Below are 20,802 nucleotides of genomic sequence, written 5' to 3'. Positions count from 1 at the left end.
ATTATGTAATCTGAAATCTCAAAAGCTACAGAACTATAGGTGACCGAATTTGACAAAACAAGGCTTCCACACACATCCACTTTTCTGACTTTAATCAACTGTAACTTGACTACTTAGCAAGCTATTGCCCTAACCTTTTCACAAAGTCCTTCCATAGCATAGTACATGCAATAACAGGTAAAATTTGAAACTAATGGCATACTCCGACATTGAGGTATGGTACTTCAAAGCCATAAAAGTGGATGTGTGTGGAAGCCTTGTTTTGTCAAATTCGGTCACATAGTTACTTTACAATAACTAATTACAGCAACTCATTTCTTGGAATTGGGAATCTAGGATTCTCAAGGGTTTTGTTGGTAGCTACCGTAGCTACGAGTATAGGACCCAAAGGATAGGACCTCTCATCTGATTGATTGAATTTTTTTTGATTAACTAGTTATCAGTTCAAATATTTTTCTGTCGGACCCGCCTCTCATCTGATTGTTTGATTGATCATGCAACAGTTTGTCAACGGGCCAGGTTAGCGTAATAGCTATGTAATACCTACTGATGCCATTCGACCACATATTGAGTACTGTATTCAGGATTGGAGTCCATTATGCTAAGGATACAGACAGGGGCGTAGCTAGCCAGAAGGTGATGGAGGGGCAGGCATGTCCCCACGAAACGCTCAAAATCATTCATGGTTGCAAAAAGGGCTAATGACCCAATGGTGGGCTAGCCAACATACGGTGTTGTATTATTACAGCTTATGTAACTAGCTACGTAACTATTTCAGTAGATGCACTGATCGCTTATCACTTATATCAATGATTCAGTGGAGGTATATTCGTCGAGCATCACCGCAAGTGCCACAACTGTACTCCAACAAATTCATGCACAGTCCGGTAGAGCTATATATTTTAGTGCCAATACAAGTTACTTTACGTTAGCCACAGCTTGTGTTGCAGTCCTAGCACACTGCTGACAGGATGACATGTTCACTCACTTCACACGGCGAAATTCAAATGCCACGTATTGCTTGAAATCCCACTTGTCTTTCTTGCTAGCAGAATTTCTAAGCTTGTGACTGATCCGCCTGACTCACTGATAAAGTAAAAAAATTAGACTGCACTGCCGTACAAAGATCTAGTGTGATCGACTCGAGAAAATAAACTTGGTACATTTAACACTTTATCACCTCGTAGGCAGTAGGTTCGTAGCGTCATCTGGTCTCCTTTGTCACTTGTGAGTTGTGACTCCTGCTGCGGCGAGGTCCTTAGAGCGGTAACTCTTTAGATTCGAAAATGCCCTATCACATGAGTAATCTAGGCTAAATATAGAAGTGTGTCTCTAATATTTTCGTTCGGTGGATTCACGAGCGAGTTGAATGTTGTGTTTGCGCGTTCACTAGCAACCCCTGGTGATACCGCGTAGTAGCGCACATAATTTATAGTCATTTGCGTGTTAGTTTAATACTGGTAAGCTTGTGACGGAGGTTTTTTAACAAAACCACTACGGTGATGGGGGGGCAAATGCCTCCCCTTGCCACCCCTTGGCTACGCCTCTGGATACAGATATGTTAGAGAAACTCCAGCACCGTGCTACAAAACTGATACCCCGATTAGCAAATCTACCTTACCAAGAACGCATCAAGAATCTAAATATTTATTCACTATTATTATCTAATCCAAAACCTGTAGTTCTGTGATCACAAGTAGGTAGTAGTACACAACAACATAATGGATAATGGGATAGGGTTTCCAAATGAACATGTTAACTTGATACTTATTAACACATAATTAGGGTCCGCAATTCGAAAAATCAACTTTTACAAATCGATCCCCTACCATTGTGGGATGTTCATTGTGGTATCCCATTGCAAGATTCACCATGAAACCGGAGGCACGATTGTTGTCTTCACAGAAATATCGATTTTAGTATTTCGTGAGATGCAAATATTATTTTTTAAATTTCGTGCTCCACACAAAGAACAGGATAGAACTTGCTGCTTAGCTAGATATTATCTAGAGTTAATGTAGTTAAAAAGTACGCACAGTAATAAGCAAATGGTTCACTGGGTTCCCGGCACAGGGTCGCTTTCTCTCAAAAAGCAGAAAACGAAACACAAATTTTCGAATTCAAACTGCCCTATACCAGCCAAGACAAGAAAAGCCAACTCTTCCTCATAGTAATGTGATAAGGTTGGATGCATAGTCTGTCTATGCTGTTAGTCTGGATTGAATCTGAGACTTCTCACCATCTGGGTGAAGAACGTCAAAAGTTTCGTGCGTCATTTCAAGGGATTCTCTCAATGGTACCAAAGTGCTTTCCAGTACTTCTGATGCCACACTGGTCACTTAGTTTTGTTTAGAATGATGATAAATGATGGATCAAAACATTTGGTAGTAGTAGTAGCAAGAGTAAATAATGGAAGAGAGAGTATCCAACTGCCATATACTGCATCAAAAATGAGCACATCAAGTAGAGAAGCCATCCCTTAGTGCTATCAAAGTGAGTGTTGAATGAAGTAATAAACACCTTCTAGCTCAGACTGTTTGACTTCAAATCATACCTGGGCACTTCAAACAGACTGACCTAGCAGGTGTTTATTACTTCATTCAACACTGTCTTTGAAAGCACTACAGGATGACTTCTCTACTTGATGTGCTCATTTTTGATGCAGTATATGGCAGTTGGATACTCTCTCTTCCATTATTTACTCTTGGTAGTAGTAGTTGGTGTTTCTGTGATTTCATATGATATATATTATTATTATATTTATTACTGTGCAGAAATCAAAAGATTATAACGCACAGGTGTGATCATAAAAGTTACTTAAGTTATTACAAAACTCATTATAGGGGTAGAGGAATTAATTACATCAGCAGGGAGTTGGTTCCATAATTTGATGGTTGATGGGAAAAAGGAAAATTTGTATGTATCAATTAGAGTCATTGGTTGGTGATAGTAGCCACTCCTTAAACTTGAAAGTTTAGGGGTAAGATCATCTGTAGGTGATGCAGTATACCAGCAGCTCACCAGGAGCTCCACCCAGCTCGAATCAGAAATGACAGATTATGTGCTTTTTTCGGTATGTTTTGCAGCATAATGGTGATGTAGGGTGATCTAGTGAAGATTTGAAGCCGCTGTGGAGCGTAAGAGGTGAAGTCAAATTTGGACGATTTTGCTGCCTCCCTTGATGCATAGCTTAGAACGAGGCGTGGAAGCCGTAGATGAAATAATAATTGACAACCGCTGCTACCAAACGTTCAGGGACATCTTTTGCCATAGTTTTAGTTTATAATTGATGATTGTTGTGGCTGCAGAGGCGCTGGAATTGGCTAGAAAGCGCGACACAATTCTTTGATGCTGCAGAAAATTTTGACGTTCGTCACCCAGATGGTGAGAAGTCTCAGATCTTTTCCAAACTAACAGCATAAACAGACTATGCACCCAACCGTATCGAAACACTATGAGGAAGAGTTGGCTTCTCTTGCCCTGGGTGGTAGGGCAGTTTGAATTCGAAACGTCGTATCTCTTTGTCTGTCGGTTTTTTCAAAGAAAGCAACCTTGTGCCGGGCACCCAGCGAGTTATTTACTTATTTCTGTGCGTACTTTTCAACTACAACAACTCTGGATACCATTTGGCTAAGTAGCAAGTTTAATCCGGTCCTATGTGTGGAGCACGAAGTTTTAAAAATAAAGTTTGCATCTTGCGAAATACTGAAAACAATATTTCTGTGAAGACAACAATCGTGCCTCCGGTTTCATGGTGGATCAAGCACTGGGATACTACAATGAACATCCCACAATGGTAGGGGGATTGATTTGTAGAAGTTGATTTTTCGGATTGCGGACCCTAACATAATTGACATGTTGTGGTTTCCCTGCAGCATAAGGCTTCACTCTTTAGATCAATGGCAAAGCAAACCTACAAGAATAGCTTGAGAATGGAAACATCATTGCAGTATGAAGAACGACATGCAGTAGGAAGGAAAAGGCTATGTAGTTTTATTCTCAAAGAGTATAAACAGATTTTCTTGTAGATCAGCAAAAAATAGCTACATAGGTTAGGTGATGCACTTGTGCATAAGCCATTAAGCCTCACACATAAGTATAAAATATCTATTATATAATTATGATGTGAAAAGTACAGACCAAAATATTGTTACTATAGATGTTCAATGTACATTGTGTTAGAGGTTACATGATATAGCTAACTGAGAGTATATAGTTGAGTACATAAGAGTCAGCAAAGAAGGTAAGTTAGTTTGATTCAGCTATAGTGCTTTGTGTAATTGAGTGTATAATAGTATTAACTAGTTAACAAGTTAACATGTTCCTTTGGATACAAACTATGTATACATGCTAAAGTAACATTTTTACTATTGAGGAAGAACACAGCAGCTGTCATTTGGCTTTTTTCTGCTGAAAACATGCAAGTATGCTCTGTACAGTTCCGCGTATGGCTTCTGAGGTTAGCACAGCTGGGGTTTACTAATGGTCACCAGTAATTATCTAATTAGTCTGTGGCTTGTTTAACGCGTGGCGCGCCCAACAAGAAAATGTCTTTTATGATGAAATAACCTACCACAAACGAAGAAAGAAGATCGATATACATGAAGGAAGCGAAGTAAGTGATGTATCTTCTTCATCGTGGTCTAATGAATATGGCGATCCGTAATTTACCGATTATCTTCCGGTTACGCAATTAAGAAACAATAACTGTGGCCATAGAACAGCTGCGTGCGCCTCAGTTTCTACACCTTGATACTAAAATTAGAACTAGTTCGTCATTTTAGACCCGATAGGCATGAAAATTTCAGATGGGCAAGCATGGTATTTATGCATTAAAAGAGCGCTTGTCGTTTTTTGATAGCTCCTTCTGGCGAGGAATGGCGTGGAGGTAAAGAAGACTGATTAGTGCCAGCACAAAAGGGGAAGAAGAGTATCTGATGACTGAGAAGCCAGAGAGAACAAAAAAATAGAAACGCACGTTTGTTTGTACAGTTTTCAATAATGTATTTTAAAAGAATCAAGTCTCTAGGGCATAAACTGTGGGACTAGTTCTAGTTTGAAGCGAAAATTTAAAAGTTGCCTTCTACAGTGAGTTAAGACATGGGATTTGGACTAAACTGTGCAGTAGTGATAGCTTATTGCAAATAAAAAGAGTTTAGCAGAATAGTTTAATGCGTTCGTAAGTTACAGCAGAAAAAATAATTTATGGGAAGCCATACGCGCAACTGTACAAAGCACCCTTAAGCCTACTTGACGTACCATGATCATAGAGCTGCACATGTGTGCATACACACTGGAAGCTAAACACAAATACACATTGGTGACCACAGCATGCTATACACTGCCACAGGTGGATAGATCAGAACTCTATAGTACAAAGTACACTCAACTGTAAGGAAAAAATACACCAGTGTTGTTAACGTTGGTTTGAACTGAATACTGTACATGCAACTTAATAATTGGCTCGATATAATTTTGTATCAAGCATCACCGGCATCTTTTGTTTTATATCATTATCATGGTATCCTTAAATGGATTTATAATGTATAGTATTATTATTTTAAAATATGGGAAATGGAGACTGCTAAAATAAACAAAAGAAAATAGTCAAACAAATCAGCATGGTAAACTGTTCTAGGACTACAGTGGGACATGTCAAATGCCTAAAAGCCTAACACTTGAAATTGTCACACACAGCTGCAGATCTCTGTTTGGACTCAATTGGATATATTAGAGACTAAGTGAACATAAATCAGGAGCAGATGAGTAGCTACTGAGAATGTTTCTGTATAGCTAACATGCATGAAAACGCATACCGTTTTTAATTTTTAGACATGGCAAAGGCAGCTAGCTACATGTGATATTCTTAGCAAGCCAAGGGTTGTTTTCAGCATAGTTACTCTTAGCACTTCAAATTGTCACACAATCATACAGATAGGCCTGAGTAAAAAGTATTGCCCAAACTGCTTTCAGTAATTTCCCAATGTTTTCACCTATTATGCTCTTTATAGTGTTCCCATTATGCTTCCATTATGTTCCTAGGTTAGCAACTCTTACAGTTATCTTGTGGAACATTTTAATCAGTGAATGCACTATTAGAGTACAAAGTGGTGTTTTATTAGAGAGTATTGAGGTATGCATGTGTTTGCAGTTTCCATTGACTACCCTATTAGGGAGTACTGATCTATTGTAATGGAATTAAGCTCCAAAGTTTGGAATATCCACTTATTATGCTAGTATTATGCTGCCATATTTGATGCAGGCCTACACACAGATCTCTATTTGGACTCAATGGATATGGTAGAGACTAAGGAAAAAATATGTTTTGTACAGAAACAGCCTACCATGCTGTATGTATACAACTTTGAATTTTGGCTAAATATTCTTAGCAGGGGTTGTGTTGCACCAATTTCAACGTACTCTTAAAGTGTCTCTAATTATCCAATAATTTTCAGCAACATGCTGGGGCTATGAAACTACAGTTTCCCAGTTTTGCCTGTAGTACAATTATACTCTAGGAAGGTCAGCAGTGCAGCTTGTGATGTGCTATCAAAAAGACAAACTTTACAATATTATTGTATAGGCGAACATGATTGATAATAGCAATTTGAGGCGGTGGGGTAAAAAGTGACGCAGGCAGGGATGAGAAACAGTTAATCAAGTTTTCCTGGTCTAAAGGTGTCAGCAACAGATATGTGTGGTATAGCTCCACTAAAAGTCCGGAAATAGGGCATAATGGACAGTACATTTTATGGCTTTTCCATAGCCAATTTATTGTGAAAATTTTGATTGCCTATTATTGTGTCAGACATTTGAACAAAATGATTGTGAAATATATTTAATTGCGTGTGGGAAAGTATCGCAATTCCTGTCATGTAAAGAATGATCCGGTTTGATGGTATGTATAGTATAATACTAACATGTTGAAATGGTTAGGAGTAGCTAGCTAATTTGGTAAAAGTCAATTTTCAATTGTGGACATACCATAGGAAATTGATTGTGAAAATTTTGATTGGCCGTAAATATTGTGTCAGACATTAGAACAAAATGATAGTGAAATATTCTTAGCAGGTCAAGCAGTACTACAAATGAGCCAAATTTCAAGAACTTGTGTAATTGCATCCTTGGGTTATTGAATGCATTTGAGGGTTCAGCTCATATGCATCTGTAGTGTGTGTGGTGTGTGTGTGGGTACAGTAAGGACCAGATTGCTAATGTTGAATGAAAAAATGAAGTTCCAAAAGACTATTGTACAACTATGGGGTGAGTTTAATTATCTAGATTTTAATTGTTTATGATAACTTGGGTAGTGGTGCTCGTACGTTTCAGCCAGAGTCAAGGTGTGAGCTACAGCTAATTGATATAATATATATGCACATCTTTTGCAATTGCTATAGTTAATAGTGTGATCAAAATTACCTCCAAATACAAACTTGCAACACCTAATTTCCCTGCCCCCAGACCTCCTAGCCATGTGCTTCACACACTAGATGCTTCACACACTAGATGCTTCACACACCAGATGCTTCACACACCAGATGCTTCACACACTAGAGAATGTGCATCATTTCATGATCTGCCTCACCCATTTAAAATTTCTAGCTGCGCCCTAACATGAATACAAAGCATCTATATTATGATAGGAAAAAAGTCATAACAAAGTGTTATATTGTGATAGGCAGTGTCATGTGATCTAGGCAAGCATCATATAGTAGGAGTTAAAGTGTCATAATAAAAGTGGCATAATTATGATAGGCAAAGTGCCATATGATAGTGTCAAAGTGTCATAATGATAGTGTCAAAGTGTCATATGATAGTGATAAAGTGTCATATGATAATGTCAAAGTGTCATAATGATAGTGTCAAAGTGTCATATGATAATGATAAAGTGTCATATGATAATGTCAAAGTGTCATATGATAGTGATAAAGTGTCATATGATCGGCGAAGTGTCATTCACTGCTAATGGGTACAGTATACTAAGGTTTGTCTCCAACAGCTGCAGACCAAAGTCACTAACTACTGTACAAGCAGAAAATTCAACAGGGAATTAATTTTGGTGGTTGGTGAATTTTCACTGAAATAGCTAGTCAAATTCAAATATGTATCTGGCTAACTAAAGAGATAGAAAACACAGAGAAATTCAAGTAAAGGCCTATGAACCTATGTAGCTTGTTCTGATGAAGACCTAGCTAACATTGGTAGCTACTGAGCATAATCCCACAGCTTCAGCCAAACGTTTCTCTGTAATTGTTTATGTGGGTTAGGGGTATTCCTTGTCTACTGACTCTACTGATGTATCCCAGATAGCTACATTTGTACCCAAGGTTACACTATTTGAAGCTATCACTTGTAATGAGCTGCTATGCCTATCGCTAGGGCTTTCGTGATGCAATCTGAAATTCTTGGTGTGGGCTTCAGTGAGCTACAGTAGGAACACTCAAATTTAAAGTCATCAAATAGACGTGTTGTTCTGGTACTACTGCGTTAACAGTAGTACCAGTTGCTTGGTATAGATGTTTGTTCACCTATGCACACATACATAATGCAATTATATCGGTAATAACCTTATCTGTAGTTATTGTATTGTATTTCCTGTGCGCCATGCATGGTGATTAACTGGCAGAGAAAGAGCAGAATATAGAATGCAACCTGAGTTATTGAAAAAGGTCATTCCTGTGGTACAAGTCAGTGGTAGGCATTGTGAGCCTAAGATAGTGGTAATGAGGTAATATATGATTTACCAGTTCCTGCAGTGCTAAATAGTATCATAATATATACATTTGTTGAATATCTTGGATTAAGGCATACTGTGTACTATGTTGTTGAATGACTGTATAAGCATACGGTTGCTTAGAATTAAGTGATTGAATATCGACACTTTATTATTTTGTGATTGGTGTGTAGTGGAAAGAGATCTATTATATTGATGTCCTTGCACTTTGCGGCATCTCTGAGTAGAGGGGGTGGTAGTTCACGTGTAGCTGCTTCCCTATCAGTAGTAGAGCTAGACTGAACTGATGTAGAAAATCTAGAATTTAGTTCACGTAGTTGCATCCACTGACCTTGTTCTCAGTGTAAGAATTCACATACTTGTCATTATCAGGAAACTCATTGTCATCATTGTTAATTGTGTTGTTCATACCTAATCTGTATCTGTGCAGCTTGCATTTCTTGAAACAGTTGAGGAGTTTGTAGTTGGTCATGGGCTGCATCACTTTGTAGAAATTACGATAGTGATCAATCCACATTTCGGGTGATCTTTCACTTCCACCCCAAGAATTTGATGCATAATTTTTGCTAAAGCAAATCAGCAAAGATACGAAATAGGGTGGTAGATAAAGTTTACTTACCATGCAGCCACATTGGGCAACATAAGATAACTACTGAAATTGGCAAATAAAGTTTGCTCAATTTGTCAAATTCTCCAGAAACCTCTTTAGTAAAATTACAGGCTAAATGGTATTCTGACAACATGGGGCTTATAGCCAGAAATACATCTGTTTGCGTAATAATGTGCATCTCCGTTTCTGTATAAGCTATAACAATTCTGTAAGTTTCAGTAACATCTCCATAAAGTTCTACATAAGTGATGAAAACTTTAAATAGTTACCATGTCCACAGAAAAAGCTATAAAATTTCAAACTTTGAAATTATGGTTAAAATTTGATGGGCTATAAGCCCCATTTTGTCATACTGGGTCACATTTGTTTTTGGAATTGTATCCTTTGCAATATCTTGTCCCTCTACAATTGGAAATTTGTTGTACCAATGTTTGTGTTCACAGTAGCTAATTTCATTCATATGTACAATATTTTATCATTATACTGTAGTTTGGTGTGTATTATAGTTGTTTTGCTATATATAATATAGTTTTCGTTTTTTGTGCTTTAGTAAGTGATATCCGTATAGGCCTGCGCCATTTTACGCACCTTACCTTTGTGGTTAAACTAAACCAATATTGTTCAATCTTGTAGATGTGGTGCATAACGTAATTATCTTGAATACTAACTTTATATACAGTCAGATTATGGCAAAATTTGTACAAGGCTTGTGGTGTTCTTCGAGTGAGATCACTGAGCTATGGACTTCAGAGTACCACATCTACTTTGTCACCACAAATCCCTGTAATTGATGTTGATGCCATTATGTGGGGAAGGTATAAGGCTACTGTGGCCAGAGACATTATTTCTGCAGCCAATACAGTTGGTGCATTTCAAGTTATCAATCATGGAATAAGCACCAAACAGGTATCGTATTATTGTGCAAAATATTTGTCATTTATAATGTAGCATTAGATCAAAAGAGAAAGACTCCACAATAATTATAATTATTACAGGTGTACACTATATGAAATATTAACCATAAAACAAATTACAGTTATATATCTTTTGCATAAAAAATCCACAAAATAAAAAAGAATTTTGGAAATTATAGCTACCAATTAATTGTCACAACTGAATGACTTACAAAAGGATTTGTGATGCCAAGCTATGGATCAAGTCACCACATTATGTGGGCTTTTTCTGCATCCGATTGTTGTGTTGTAACTATGTAGTGAACTAAAAGTTTCATGAATAAGAACCTTATGTATTTAAGAGTTTAGTCTAATAATTACCGTTCCACTATAGGAGCTTGCAAAAATGCTATCATAAGCTTTTATTGATGGGAATATTTCTAATTGATGGAATCCATAGCTCCCTATAAAATCAGTGGATGGTGGACGCGGTTAAGTGTTGTTAAAAAGAATTATACAAAACCCTTAAGCTTGGTTTTAAAATGAGCCAAAATGTGTGGATGATTGGAGAAAGTGTGGCATCGTTGTTATGTTTAGAATATGCACACTTGACTAGTACTAGATCACTATACTGTACATATAAATTATGTGCAAAAGAGTGTTCATCAGTTTTACCTACAAAAAAACAGTTACATTTTGCATAATGAAATTTCCATTCCCAGTCACCACCTTCCTATGCCAATAACTACATGTACAAGAGGGCACTCTCAAAGATTCAGACTGGTGTCAGCTCACTTAAATATTTATTCTCACTCATTTTTTCCTGCCACTATTAAAATATGGAATAGCCTCCCAGCTACTGCAATTGAAGCAAGCAATATAGATGACTTTAAGAAAAGGATTGTAGACGATTTTTGTATTAGCCCAGCTGTAGACTAAAATGCTGTACACTTTGTGCTTATGTATGTTTTCTTGCGTGTATCTGTGCTTTATACTCCCTAATGGAGGTCTGCACAGTATCAATAATAAATAAATAAACTAAGCCGCATTTTCTAAAGAAAATACATCATCTTATTTCTAATATAAGGACTGGGTTTGGGGGTATGAACTATAAGCACTGGGTTTGGGGTAATAGGCTTCATGAAGCATAATCGAAAGGGCCAATGATCCCTAGTAATTCCTGCCATTTGTTGTCTTTGTATTGTGACTATTGAGGTACATGTGCATGATATTCTAATGCAATTAACATAAGCACCTAAAATGCTTCCACCCTCTTCTGTTGTAAAATTAGTTGTTGTGCACAGTAGTAGCATGTTGTAGTAGTTTGCTAAATGAAAGTTAGTTAGTGGTATACAACAATCACATACCGTTATACAATTAGACACCGATTACTGTGAGTAACTGCTTTATGTACAGTACAACTTTGTATTGATTGATGGTATTACTACAGATACTTGATACGTCTAAGCACTTCCTTAGTAGTTCCACTGACAAGAAAATAGCAGCATCAAAGGGTGATGGAATTTGGGGCCACTTTAGATTGTTAGGGGAGAGGACACAAGGAGTACCAGATATGAAGGAAGGTATCTACTTGCGATCTGAAATGTCAAGCCGAGATGCTATTTTCTCTGGGTTTGCTTTAAGAGGACCCAACAAGTGGCCATGCCAGAAGGACTTTCCAAAGTTCAAGTCTTCAGTTGAGTCACATTTTGATGAAGTAGATCAGACAGCTCATGCTATATGCAGATGTATTTCCAGTGAACTAGGATGGGGAACAGATTACTTTAGTGTAAACACAATCTCCACATTTAAACAGCTTGGTATGTTTCGATATCACAAAATCAAAGATGATAGCATCCAATCAGATTGGGGAGTTGGTGCACATTCTGATCGTGGATTAATCACAATGGTAACTAGTGATGCTGGTAAGTTACGTGTATATACTTGCTAGCTATATCATTGTCTATGTCTTCACAGATACATAGACAGTGTGCAGTGGCACTTAGTTATGGTCTGGTATTGCTAATGGTTCTTGGGGCTGCAATTTATCCGTTCCATATGTTCCTTTGTTTAATACAATGCATGATTTTAAATTCCTCAAACAATGGTATGTGATTTTATACCTAAATTATCCCTGCCTGTTGCTATAACAGAAAATTACAATGAAGTCAAATACTGGAGTTTCAAAGAAAAACACATTAAGTGATTTTGCTTTCCTGCTTGTCCTCAGTTGCTACCTTTGTACATAGATTTGCCATCATGTGACTTTATTCAGTTACTGCAGTAAAACACATTACTAAATCTGTTATTTAAGTTGGGGAGCATGGATATACTGTTTCTGACACTAAACATTCACAGTCTGCCACTTGGCATAGCCAGACCCTTGCATTGCCCAGGCATCAGATTTCTTTTCCCCATCATCAGCTAGTATACGGTATATCAGCAAGACATCATTTGTAAGCCATTCTTTTGGCTAATTAAGAAGACAATTTTTTTTATTAAGACTTTACAACACGAGTGCTGAAGGTCTGTAGGACACCTGGTCCTACAGCCTGTTTAAAGATTATTCCTGTCAATGGCTCAAATTATGCTGGTATAACATCCTGACAAAATTGGAGACCTATAATTCTTATGCCTGCATGTTAAGTGAAGGCCTAAAACATACAGAAAGTTACACCATTTTGTGGGTGGTGTTTATTATGTGACTATGTATATCATGAACAAGTGTAAGGAAAAACAGAAATTCTACATTTGAGTAGGGGTCATAGAAATAAAAAGCAGTGAAACAAAGGAGACCATCTACATCTGCAACTACACTGTACATTACTAGTTGACATATAATTCCTACTTTACTTCATACACGGCCTGTAAATAGTATAAAGCAGGGATTAAATGTCAACTGGTATAGCTGCAGGTGTAGATAGATGACCTCCTTTGTTTCAGTGCTTCAACTATGTCAAGTATAAAATATCTAATTTTGTTCTTACCCTTATTTGCTTACTTCTTTGTAACAACATAATTCAGTACTGGTGAACCATGGCATACTACATTAAAGGAAAGAATGGCACCAGACACATTATAAAGTGACTGAGCATGTGCATCAACGCTTCAACTATCAATTACGAAGTGGCCAATCTGCTTTGTTATTAGCTACTGATATTTTCATCAGAATTCAAATCACATAACGATTGTGTATGGTGTGAGCATGTTCATAAAGTTTTGATCATTACTGCAAACTCACGCGTTTGTCATCATGCTAACCACTATATGCATGACACTACACAGTCATGCATGATTCCCATGCTGATGAAAATATCAGTATGTTCCATCCATTATACAACAGTAAAAAAAACAAAGAACAGTACTCTACAATCAATCCAATCACTACAGAAATAACAAAATTACAACTGAACGCATGCCCGACTATCAATTATTGAAATGAAAAATGTCCACTCCACTATAGTTTCAGTTATGTTATACAGCATTACTAACGAAGAAGAATATTAGAAGCATATGTGTAATCAATCCATGAAAATTAAAATATTGAAGCCAGGACACATTATCGCCAATCAACACCTATATACACAGTGCCAGAAATGGGAAACAAAGGTATATAAGGCCATGATGCATGCATTATAACTACTGTGGCTGGAAAAAAAAAAAACACTTCTGGTCAAAGTGATATCGAATAGTGAAGAAATCAAGCCCATAATTTATTCATAGTCAAAGTTATGTTAGGTTGAAAGCATCTTCAGTTAGGCAGACAGGCAGGCAATCAGTTAGTAGAAAAATGTAGCTGACTAAATCACTTTAAAACTTTATAGAAACTTGTTGGAATGGTTTAGGGTTGATCTGAAGACATTTATTGAGCTGGTTATACCTAACCACTGCTGCCACGTTGTTATGAAGAAACGTGAGACTGATTCTTGGGCAAGCTAGAAAGCCCAAACCTCCATGATCCCTGCACTAGTGTACTGTATTGCATTACCATATTGTATGCAGGGGCTGATCCAGGGGGGGTGGATGGGGTGGCTAGCCACCCACCCTGGATTAAACTATATATCACGGCATGCAAATTAAGCATTAACAGCTCATACTAATCATATAAAACACTACTTGTACACATTTTTCTGCTATGTTTAGTTGCAAACTCTTTACATATTTGTTCAACATTCAGTTGAAAGCTAAATCCTTGCATTGCTAACACCCCAAGGTTGCCCAGTCTTTCATCCGTCATAGTGGTGCGCAACCACAAATGAATTTGCCTGAGACAAGAAAAGGTCCTTTCTGCTTCAGTGCTTCCAATCGGAAGTATTACCAATATGCACAGGAGTTCTCTTATATTGGGGAAGAATATTGGATCTGCATCTTCACTCAGCAAGTGAGTTATAGACTTCTCCTTTAAAGTGGCATGGAATTTATTGCAGTGAGCTTTCCATCTAGCAAGTTCACTGTCAAGGTCATCTTCTGCTGGTAGCAAATGACTCCATTTAGATTTTAAGATGGTACACAGTTGATGTTCGTCTTTTGTGGTAATTACAGTGGGCACCAATGCACACAGTTCATAATGTGCTCGTGTATCTACAGAAAATCTGGCTTCCAATTCACTTATAATTGAGTCTAACAAAGGAATGGTAATTGTCACTCTCCAGTAATCAGTTGGTGAGCTTACTGTAGGGTTTGGTCTAGTTTGACGGCCTCTTATAACACGGGGCATACTTTCGCTGCTGCTAATATCCCTGCATAGATTTAGAGCTTTATGATAAATTCTATTATGTTCAGCATTTACATTTTCACGAAGTTGCTTGTAATGCTCCTTGACTTCATCAACTTTTTTAAAACCAAAGTATACCTCTTGTAGTCTACCTTGTAAACATTCTGCAATTGGTTTAATCGGCTCCAATAATTCTTTTGATAGCAAAAATGCAACCACGTGCTCAAAGCTAGTAAAAATGTGCTTCAAACCATTAGCAGTGCTACGAGATTCAGAATCCCAGTTCCAAGTATTTCCATCAGGATAAATTTCATTGTCATCATCAGCAGGTGAACAAATATGTTCCCAAGTCTTAATAAGGTAAGGATACAATTCTAAAATTGTGGTGAAAGTATTATGCCGTTCAACCCATCTTGTTTTACACAGCCCATTTATCTTAGATTTCCTGGCAGATGGACACAAGCGCTGAATTATGTGTTCAAGAAACCGTTGTCTCTTTGGAGAGTTGTGGAAGTATAAGAACGCCTGATGACAGTTATCAATCATATTTTTTACAGCTTGAACCTTTGAAGAATGGCATATTACTAGATTCAAACTATGCAGGCAGCAACCTTGAAATTCTGCATCTGGTGCATTATTCTTTATATGTGCTTGTACACCAGAATTTGAAGAGCTCATGGAAGCTGTTGTATCGTATGCCTGCCCTCGGCAATTTTTAACATCAATTTCATGTTTTTGTAAAACTTGCAAGATGCCATCTGCAATGCTTTTCCCAGTTATCCTCTGAAGAAAATGGAAGTCAAGTAACACTTCGTGCTTTATTGGCTTCACACGAAAATTTTCATTATCAATTTCCAAGAACCTTAAGCAAACCGACAAAATCTCCTTACCATGAGATGTAGCTTCATCAGCAATTAATGAAAAATGTGGACACTTCTGTATGCAGGTTCGATAAAATGCACGAATTTGGTCAGCAGCTATTTCCAGTATCTCGTTTTGAACGGTCTTACTGGTATATTTTGCATTCTTTGGACAAAGTATTAAGTGTTCGCTCAGTGCTTTATTGTTCTTTGCCAGCAATCTAAGTATGGCAATGAAATTTCCTTCATTTCTTAATGGCTCCTGTGTAAAGTTCACCTTATCCTGATTGTGACCTTGGAGAGAAATTCGTTGCTTTGCACACAATAATACTGTCTCAGCAATTGTTGGCAATACTTCAGTATTAAATTTAAAATTCTTAGAGCTTTTATCAATTAACTGACTATCGATTCTTGATTCAGGATTAGCCCACCTTCTTGTAAATTCAAAGGCATGATCTACTGCTCTCAAATGATATGCATGTTTGGCATGCCTCTCCATCAACTCCTTGGATTTGTTGTAATTCTTGAAGGGCGTACACACAAATGCACCGAGATGTGTCTTTTCACTGTCAGTTAAAAACAAAATGCAGGGCAAACACCATCCTCCTTGACTATTCTCCAAACCATAACGTAACCATTTGTAATCTTGAAGCCATCGAGATTGAAAAGTTATCTGTTTTCTTTTCCTTCCTCCAGAAACAGTGAAGTAGACTGTGTCAAAATCAGTGCTCCTTAGATTGCTTTGTGATGAAGTAATCAATTCATATTTTTCATGATCTTTTATTATTCTTGATCTACTAATGGCCACTTGCAGAATATCACTAGATTCTGAGTTAGATACAAAGTTCACGTTAGGATAAGATGGCTCACCATTGCTATTAAATTCAACAGGATCACTATCATGGAAAGTTTCTGGTGCAACCTCACGGCAAAGCTCACCAGTTGATTGTTGAAGGCTCACTGTCAAATTATCTGGCCAGTTAGCTGCTTCAATGAAATCCGCATTAACTCTAATACTTTCAGTAGTGGAAGGGGTAGCCTCTGTCTCTTCATTTATGCCCTGAGATTGACATTCATTCCCATCACTGTCATTGTTGATACCACTTTCATTAGTGATTGTGACTGGAGTTTCACTTCCAGACTCAGTCTCATTGTCAATCAAACCTTCTTCCCCAACTTCACTGTCACTGTTACTTCCATCAGTAGTAAGGGTTTCACTTAGAGGATTCTGTCCTTGTTGGGCTATAACTTTTGATCTAAAATAATCTAAAATAGACCTGGACATCTGTACAAACTAGCACATGGCATCTACACTAACAGTGCACTTTATTTGAAGCAAAACCTTCAGGTGGACATTTATTATTATGGTTTTGTTCATTTACAGCTGCAGTTGTTAAATGGACATAATAGCACAGCTGCCAACAAGTTTTTAAACTATATGCTGTAGCTAGCTTTACAGTGTTTCTTCTAAACAGCTAGTACACTGTCTGAAATTCTAGCTAGTAGCTACATACAATTGTTCTTTTCAGTCAAAATCACTTCCAGATTCAATCTAATTCTTTGGTGGATTCAGGGTGGAGGGAAGGGGGCTACGGTAAAACTTTTGTTCTTATACAGTAACTGTTAGCTGCTACTGCTTTTCTTAGCTGCTACTGCTCTAACTACACTACAGTGTACAGATACAATTTATCCTAAAGGGACCCTTTTAGGATATTGTATCTGTACACTATAGTGTAGTTAGGGCAGTAGCAGTAGCAGCCAACAGTTACTGTATAAGAACAAAAGTTTTGAAACTAAGTAAAATTTGATCTAAATAGCATGTTTTGAACACCTAATTTTAAAAATTTTCCTGGGGGGGCATGCCCCCAGACCCCCCTAGACAGCTCGTGCTTCGCACTTCGCTAAGCGTGCTCCGCACGCTGTCTGCAGTCACCTCTCTCACCAGTGTATAGCTACACCCTTACTGCACATGTAAAGCTTGTGAACTAAGCCAGCCACCCCCTTTCATTTATTCCTGGATCAGCCCCTGGTATGATAATATGTGACTGGATTTGTGGTAAGTGGTCTTCCACACACATATCAATTTTTTAGTGTTCAAGTAACACATAAACCTGAAATTCTCTAACCTTATAAGCTATGTTGGTACTCACCACTGACTAAAGTTCAAGTCAATAACATTTTCCAACCAGTTGGTAAATTGGATGTGTATAGAAGATATCGCAAATCTGGTCACATATGTTATCTGTGATTTATGATATCAAGAGTGTAGCCCAGAAAATTTTAGAAAGTGAGACAAGCCTGACTGTTCTATAACAACCTACTGTAGGAAGCTTGTATGGCAAATATATATCGTTATAATTAGTTGCATCATCGATCAACAGCCATTAAAATGTTTTCTACAAATACAGATAAGATTTCCCTATTGATCTAAATTATCTTAGCTTTTAGGAATAATCTAATAGAATAGTCAGTAACTCTATAGTCATTGCACTAACTCTCAGAAGAAAGAGAATATTGGTGGAGCATCATTTTGGCACTATACTGCCAAAAAGTCACTGAAACCTGCTGTATCCCAGCAAACTTAGGAAACAATCCATTCTTGACTGTTGTTCTGTCAGCTGCAGGCGACAGATAGGGCATATGGCGAGGGCTGTGCACCACAGCTCTGCATGTAATTTTAGATGAACACCCTTCATTCCAGCTCTTAAATATTCCTTTACTTGATAAATGCATAATGATGATAAATTTATTACAACCCTAAATCACCTTATTATAATATACTTACATACATTGCATATTATTTTAATGTTTACAAAACATAATTATACAGGTGGCCTGCAAGTGCAGCTTCCAGATGCTAATATTTGGGTTGATGTTCCAGTAGTTGAGGAAGCAGTAATAATTCTGGTCAATGATTATCTTGACTACATCACTAATGGATACTGCAAATCAAGTGTACACAGAGTACTAAAGCCAACATCAAGTGATCGATACTCAGTAACAACCTTTGTATCTCCTCACTTTGATCTGGACATGTCAGTGGAACACATTGGTGATGGGGTCAGTGATCATGTGAGGAATATTATTGAAGAGAATCATTGCACCAGTGCAGGGGAACACGCTACCCAACAGCTGGTGCATAGTTTAACAAAAGACTAGTTGCAACATTGCTGTATGTGAACATCTCATTGTTTGTTTTTATTTCTTTGCTGTATGCAACTATGAATGGATCACATAAGTATTAATAATACATTAATTTTATGTTATTGTCATACAGTGCAATAGTACTGTATAGTATAGAGACAAATTTCCCTTCACAACAACATGACAGTATTGATTGGTTACAATGCCTTCAAACATTTTCATCAAGTTGCCGTAACAGAATTTTTTTTTAAATTATTCAACATTGCCTGCCTGATGCATTCAGTCAAGCATAGCAGAAAAGTGGCTATAGCTACAGCCCTACTTCCTTCACATGTACAGAAACACTTTGAATTTGCTTAAGAAGAAACCACTGGCATATTGATATATAACATAGAATATATACATGCATGCTTATACCATGACAGTCATAGCACAGTACGGCTTTGATCTCTGGGAGTTCACATTTCATTGTTATTGCACCAATATATTGGAATACAGATGTCTCAGTTCCAGGCGGGTAATTCAGTGAGCTGTTTATCTATTTGTTAGTTGAGTGGTCAGCCCTGCTAGTATATATGTGACCGAATTTTGGAAAATCAACCATATGGGCACATTTGACACTTAAAATATTCAATGACCAAATAATAAGCTTTATAGTGCAAATGTACTTGTTGATGGTTTTAAGCCATTCTCAATACCTTAAATTACTAGAAAATTTTAGAAATATTTTATAGCTCTCCGCTGCTCATAATAGTAACCCACCAAACATGAAACTTCTAATTATTTCACGCGCACTCATATGGGTGATTTTCCAAAATTTGGTCACATATGCTCAGGAAAAAGGAGAGTTACAATACACTAACTAATTGTCTAATTATAAAATGCAATTAAAGGTGACATAAATAAATCAGAGTCAGAGGTTTCAATAATAAGAGGCAAGGTGTTCCATTCTTTAATAGTTCTGGAGAAATAACTGTTCTGATATGACTTTGTGGATGAAGATGGTTAATGGGTAATATGATCTGGTTGTTCTCATTGACGGTAAGTAATAATTATGATTGAATGGAAATAGCAAGCTGGTGATACAGTGCCTTGTGTAGAACATATCTAGATATCTTATCATGGGTCTCAAGAGATGGCCTTAACATGGCCAGACTGAACTAAATCTACTATAGTCGTTATAAATCCATTGGGCTGCATGACATTGCACCTTTCTAATTGTTGGATATGTGAATTATAGTACGGATCCCACACAGCTGACACAGCACCAACTTGAAATATATGGTAATGAAAGATCTTATAAGCAACCACAAAGAGACCTCATACAAACACCTGCTGTAACGTTGACATACATGCAGTGCAAAAATCCTGGGTTTTTTACTACTATGGAATACGTGCATGTTATTTACCATTCCATTATGGACCATTTTAACCAAAACAATGTTTTAATTGAAAACCAGCATGGCTTTCAATCAAATCACTCAACTATAATCACTCTGACCAAAGATACATATGTCAGAGTTGCATTTATTGTGCACTGCTTATGTTTCTGACAAGAATTATTAAATTCATAATTATTAATGTACAACAAGCACCATAATTATAAATCGTTGCCAAAAGTATTGTGCATTTATCAGTTTTATTGGTCTAAGATGAATGTATACCATTGTGGAGCGAGCCTTGTTTAGATAGTTGCTGCAATTTGATCTCTTTTCTTGCTTGCACAGACTAGAAGTCATCAAATGACCAGCTATTACATGTCACAAAATAACACTATGTTAATTGGTATTGAAGTATAAAGTAAAAAAAAGCTGACAAACTTGGCAACTCGTAACACATTATATTAT

The 20,802-nt window shown here is 37.2% G+C and overlaps 2 protein-coding genes across 3 annotated transcripts; one reads left to right on the top strand and one right to left on the bottom strand.

The window, feature by feature from the left end:
* The first annotated feature begins 468 nt into the window (after nt 1-468).
* LOC136257677 (probable iron/ascorbate oxidoreductase DDB_G0283291) lies at nt 469-19,083 on the top strand. 2 transcript variants are annotated; one of them, XM_066050963.1, is made up of 4 exons: nt 469-519; nt 10,024-10,250; nt 11,688-12,162; nt 18,642-19,083. In XM_066050963.1, the coding sequence occupies exons 1-4, from the start codon at nt 495-497 to the stop codon at nt 18,968-18,970; spliced, it is 1,056 nt and encodes a 351-aa protein (XP_065907035.1). In that variant the 5' UTR covers nt 469-494; the 3' UTR covers nt 18,971-19,083. The 2 variants fall into 2 exon arrangements, with proteins under 2 accessions (XP_065907035.1, XP_065907036.1); XM_066050964.1 differs by lacking the exon at nt 469-519 and adding an exon at nt 4,493-4,615.
* Nucleotides 14,321-17,832, bottom strand: LOC136257676 (52 kDa repressor of the inhibitor of the protein kinase-like). Its single transcript, XM_066050962.1, has one exon. It carries the CDS (start codon nt 17,094-17,096, stop codon nt 14,334-14,336), a length of 2,763 nt encoding a protein of 920 aa, XP_065907034.1. The 5' UTR covers nt 17,097-17,832; the 3' UTR covers nt 14,321-14,333.
* Nucleotides 19,084-20,802: the final 1,719 nt, after the last annotated feature.

The sequence above is a fragment of the Dysidea avara genome, chromosome 6 (assembly GCF_963678975.1).
Source record: "Dysidea avara chromosome 6, odDysAvar1.4, whole genome shotgun sequence".
NCBI lineage: Eukaryota > Metazoa > Porifera > Demospongiae > Dictyoceratida > Dysideidae > Dysidea > Dysidea avara.
This window is presented reverse-complemented; position numbering and strand designations above follow the sequence as displayed.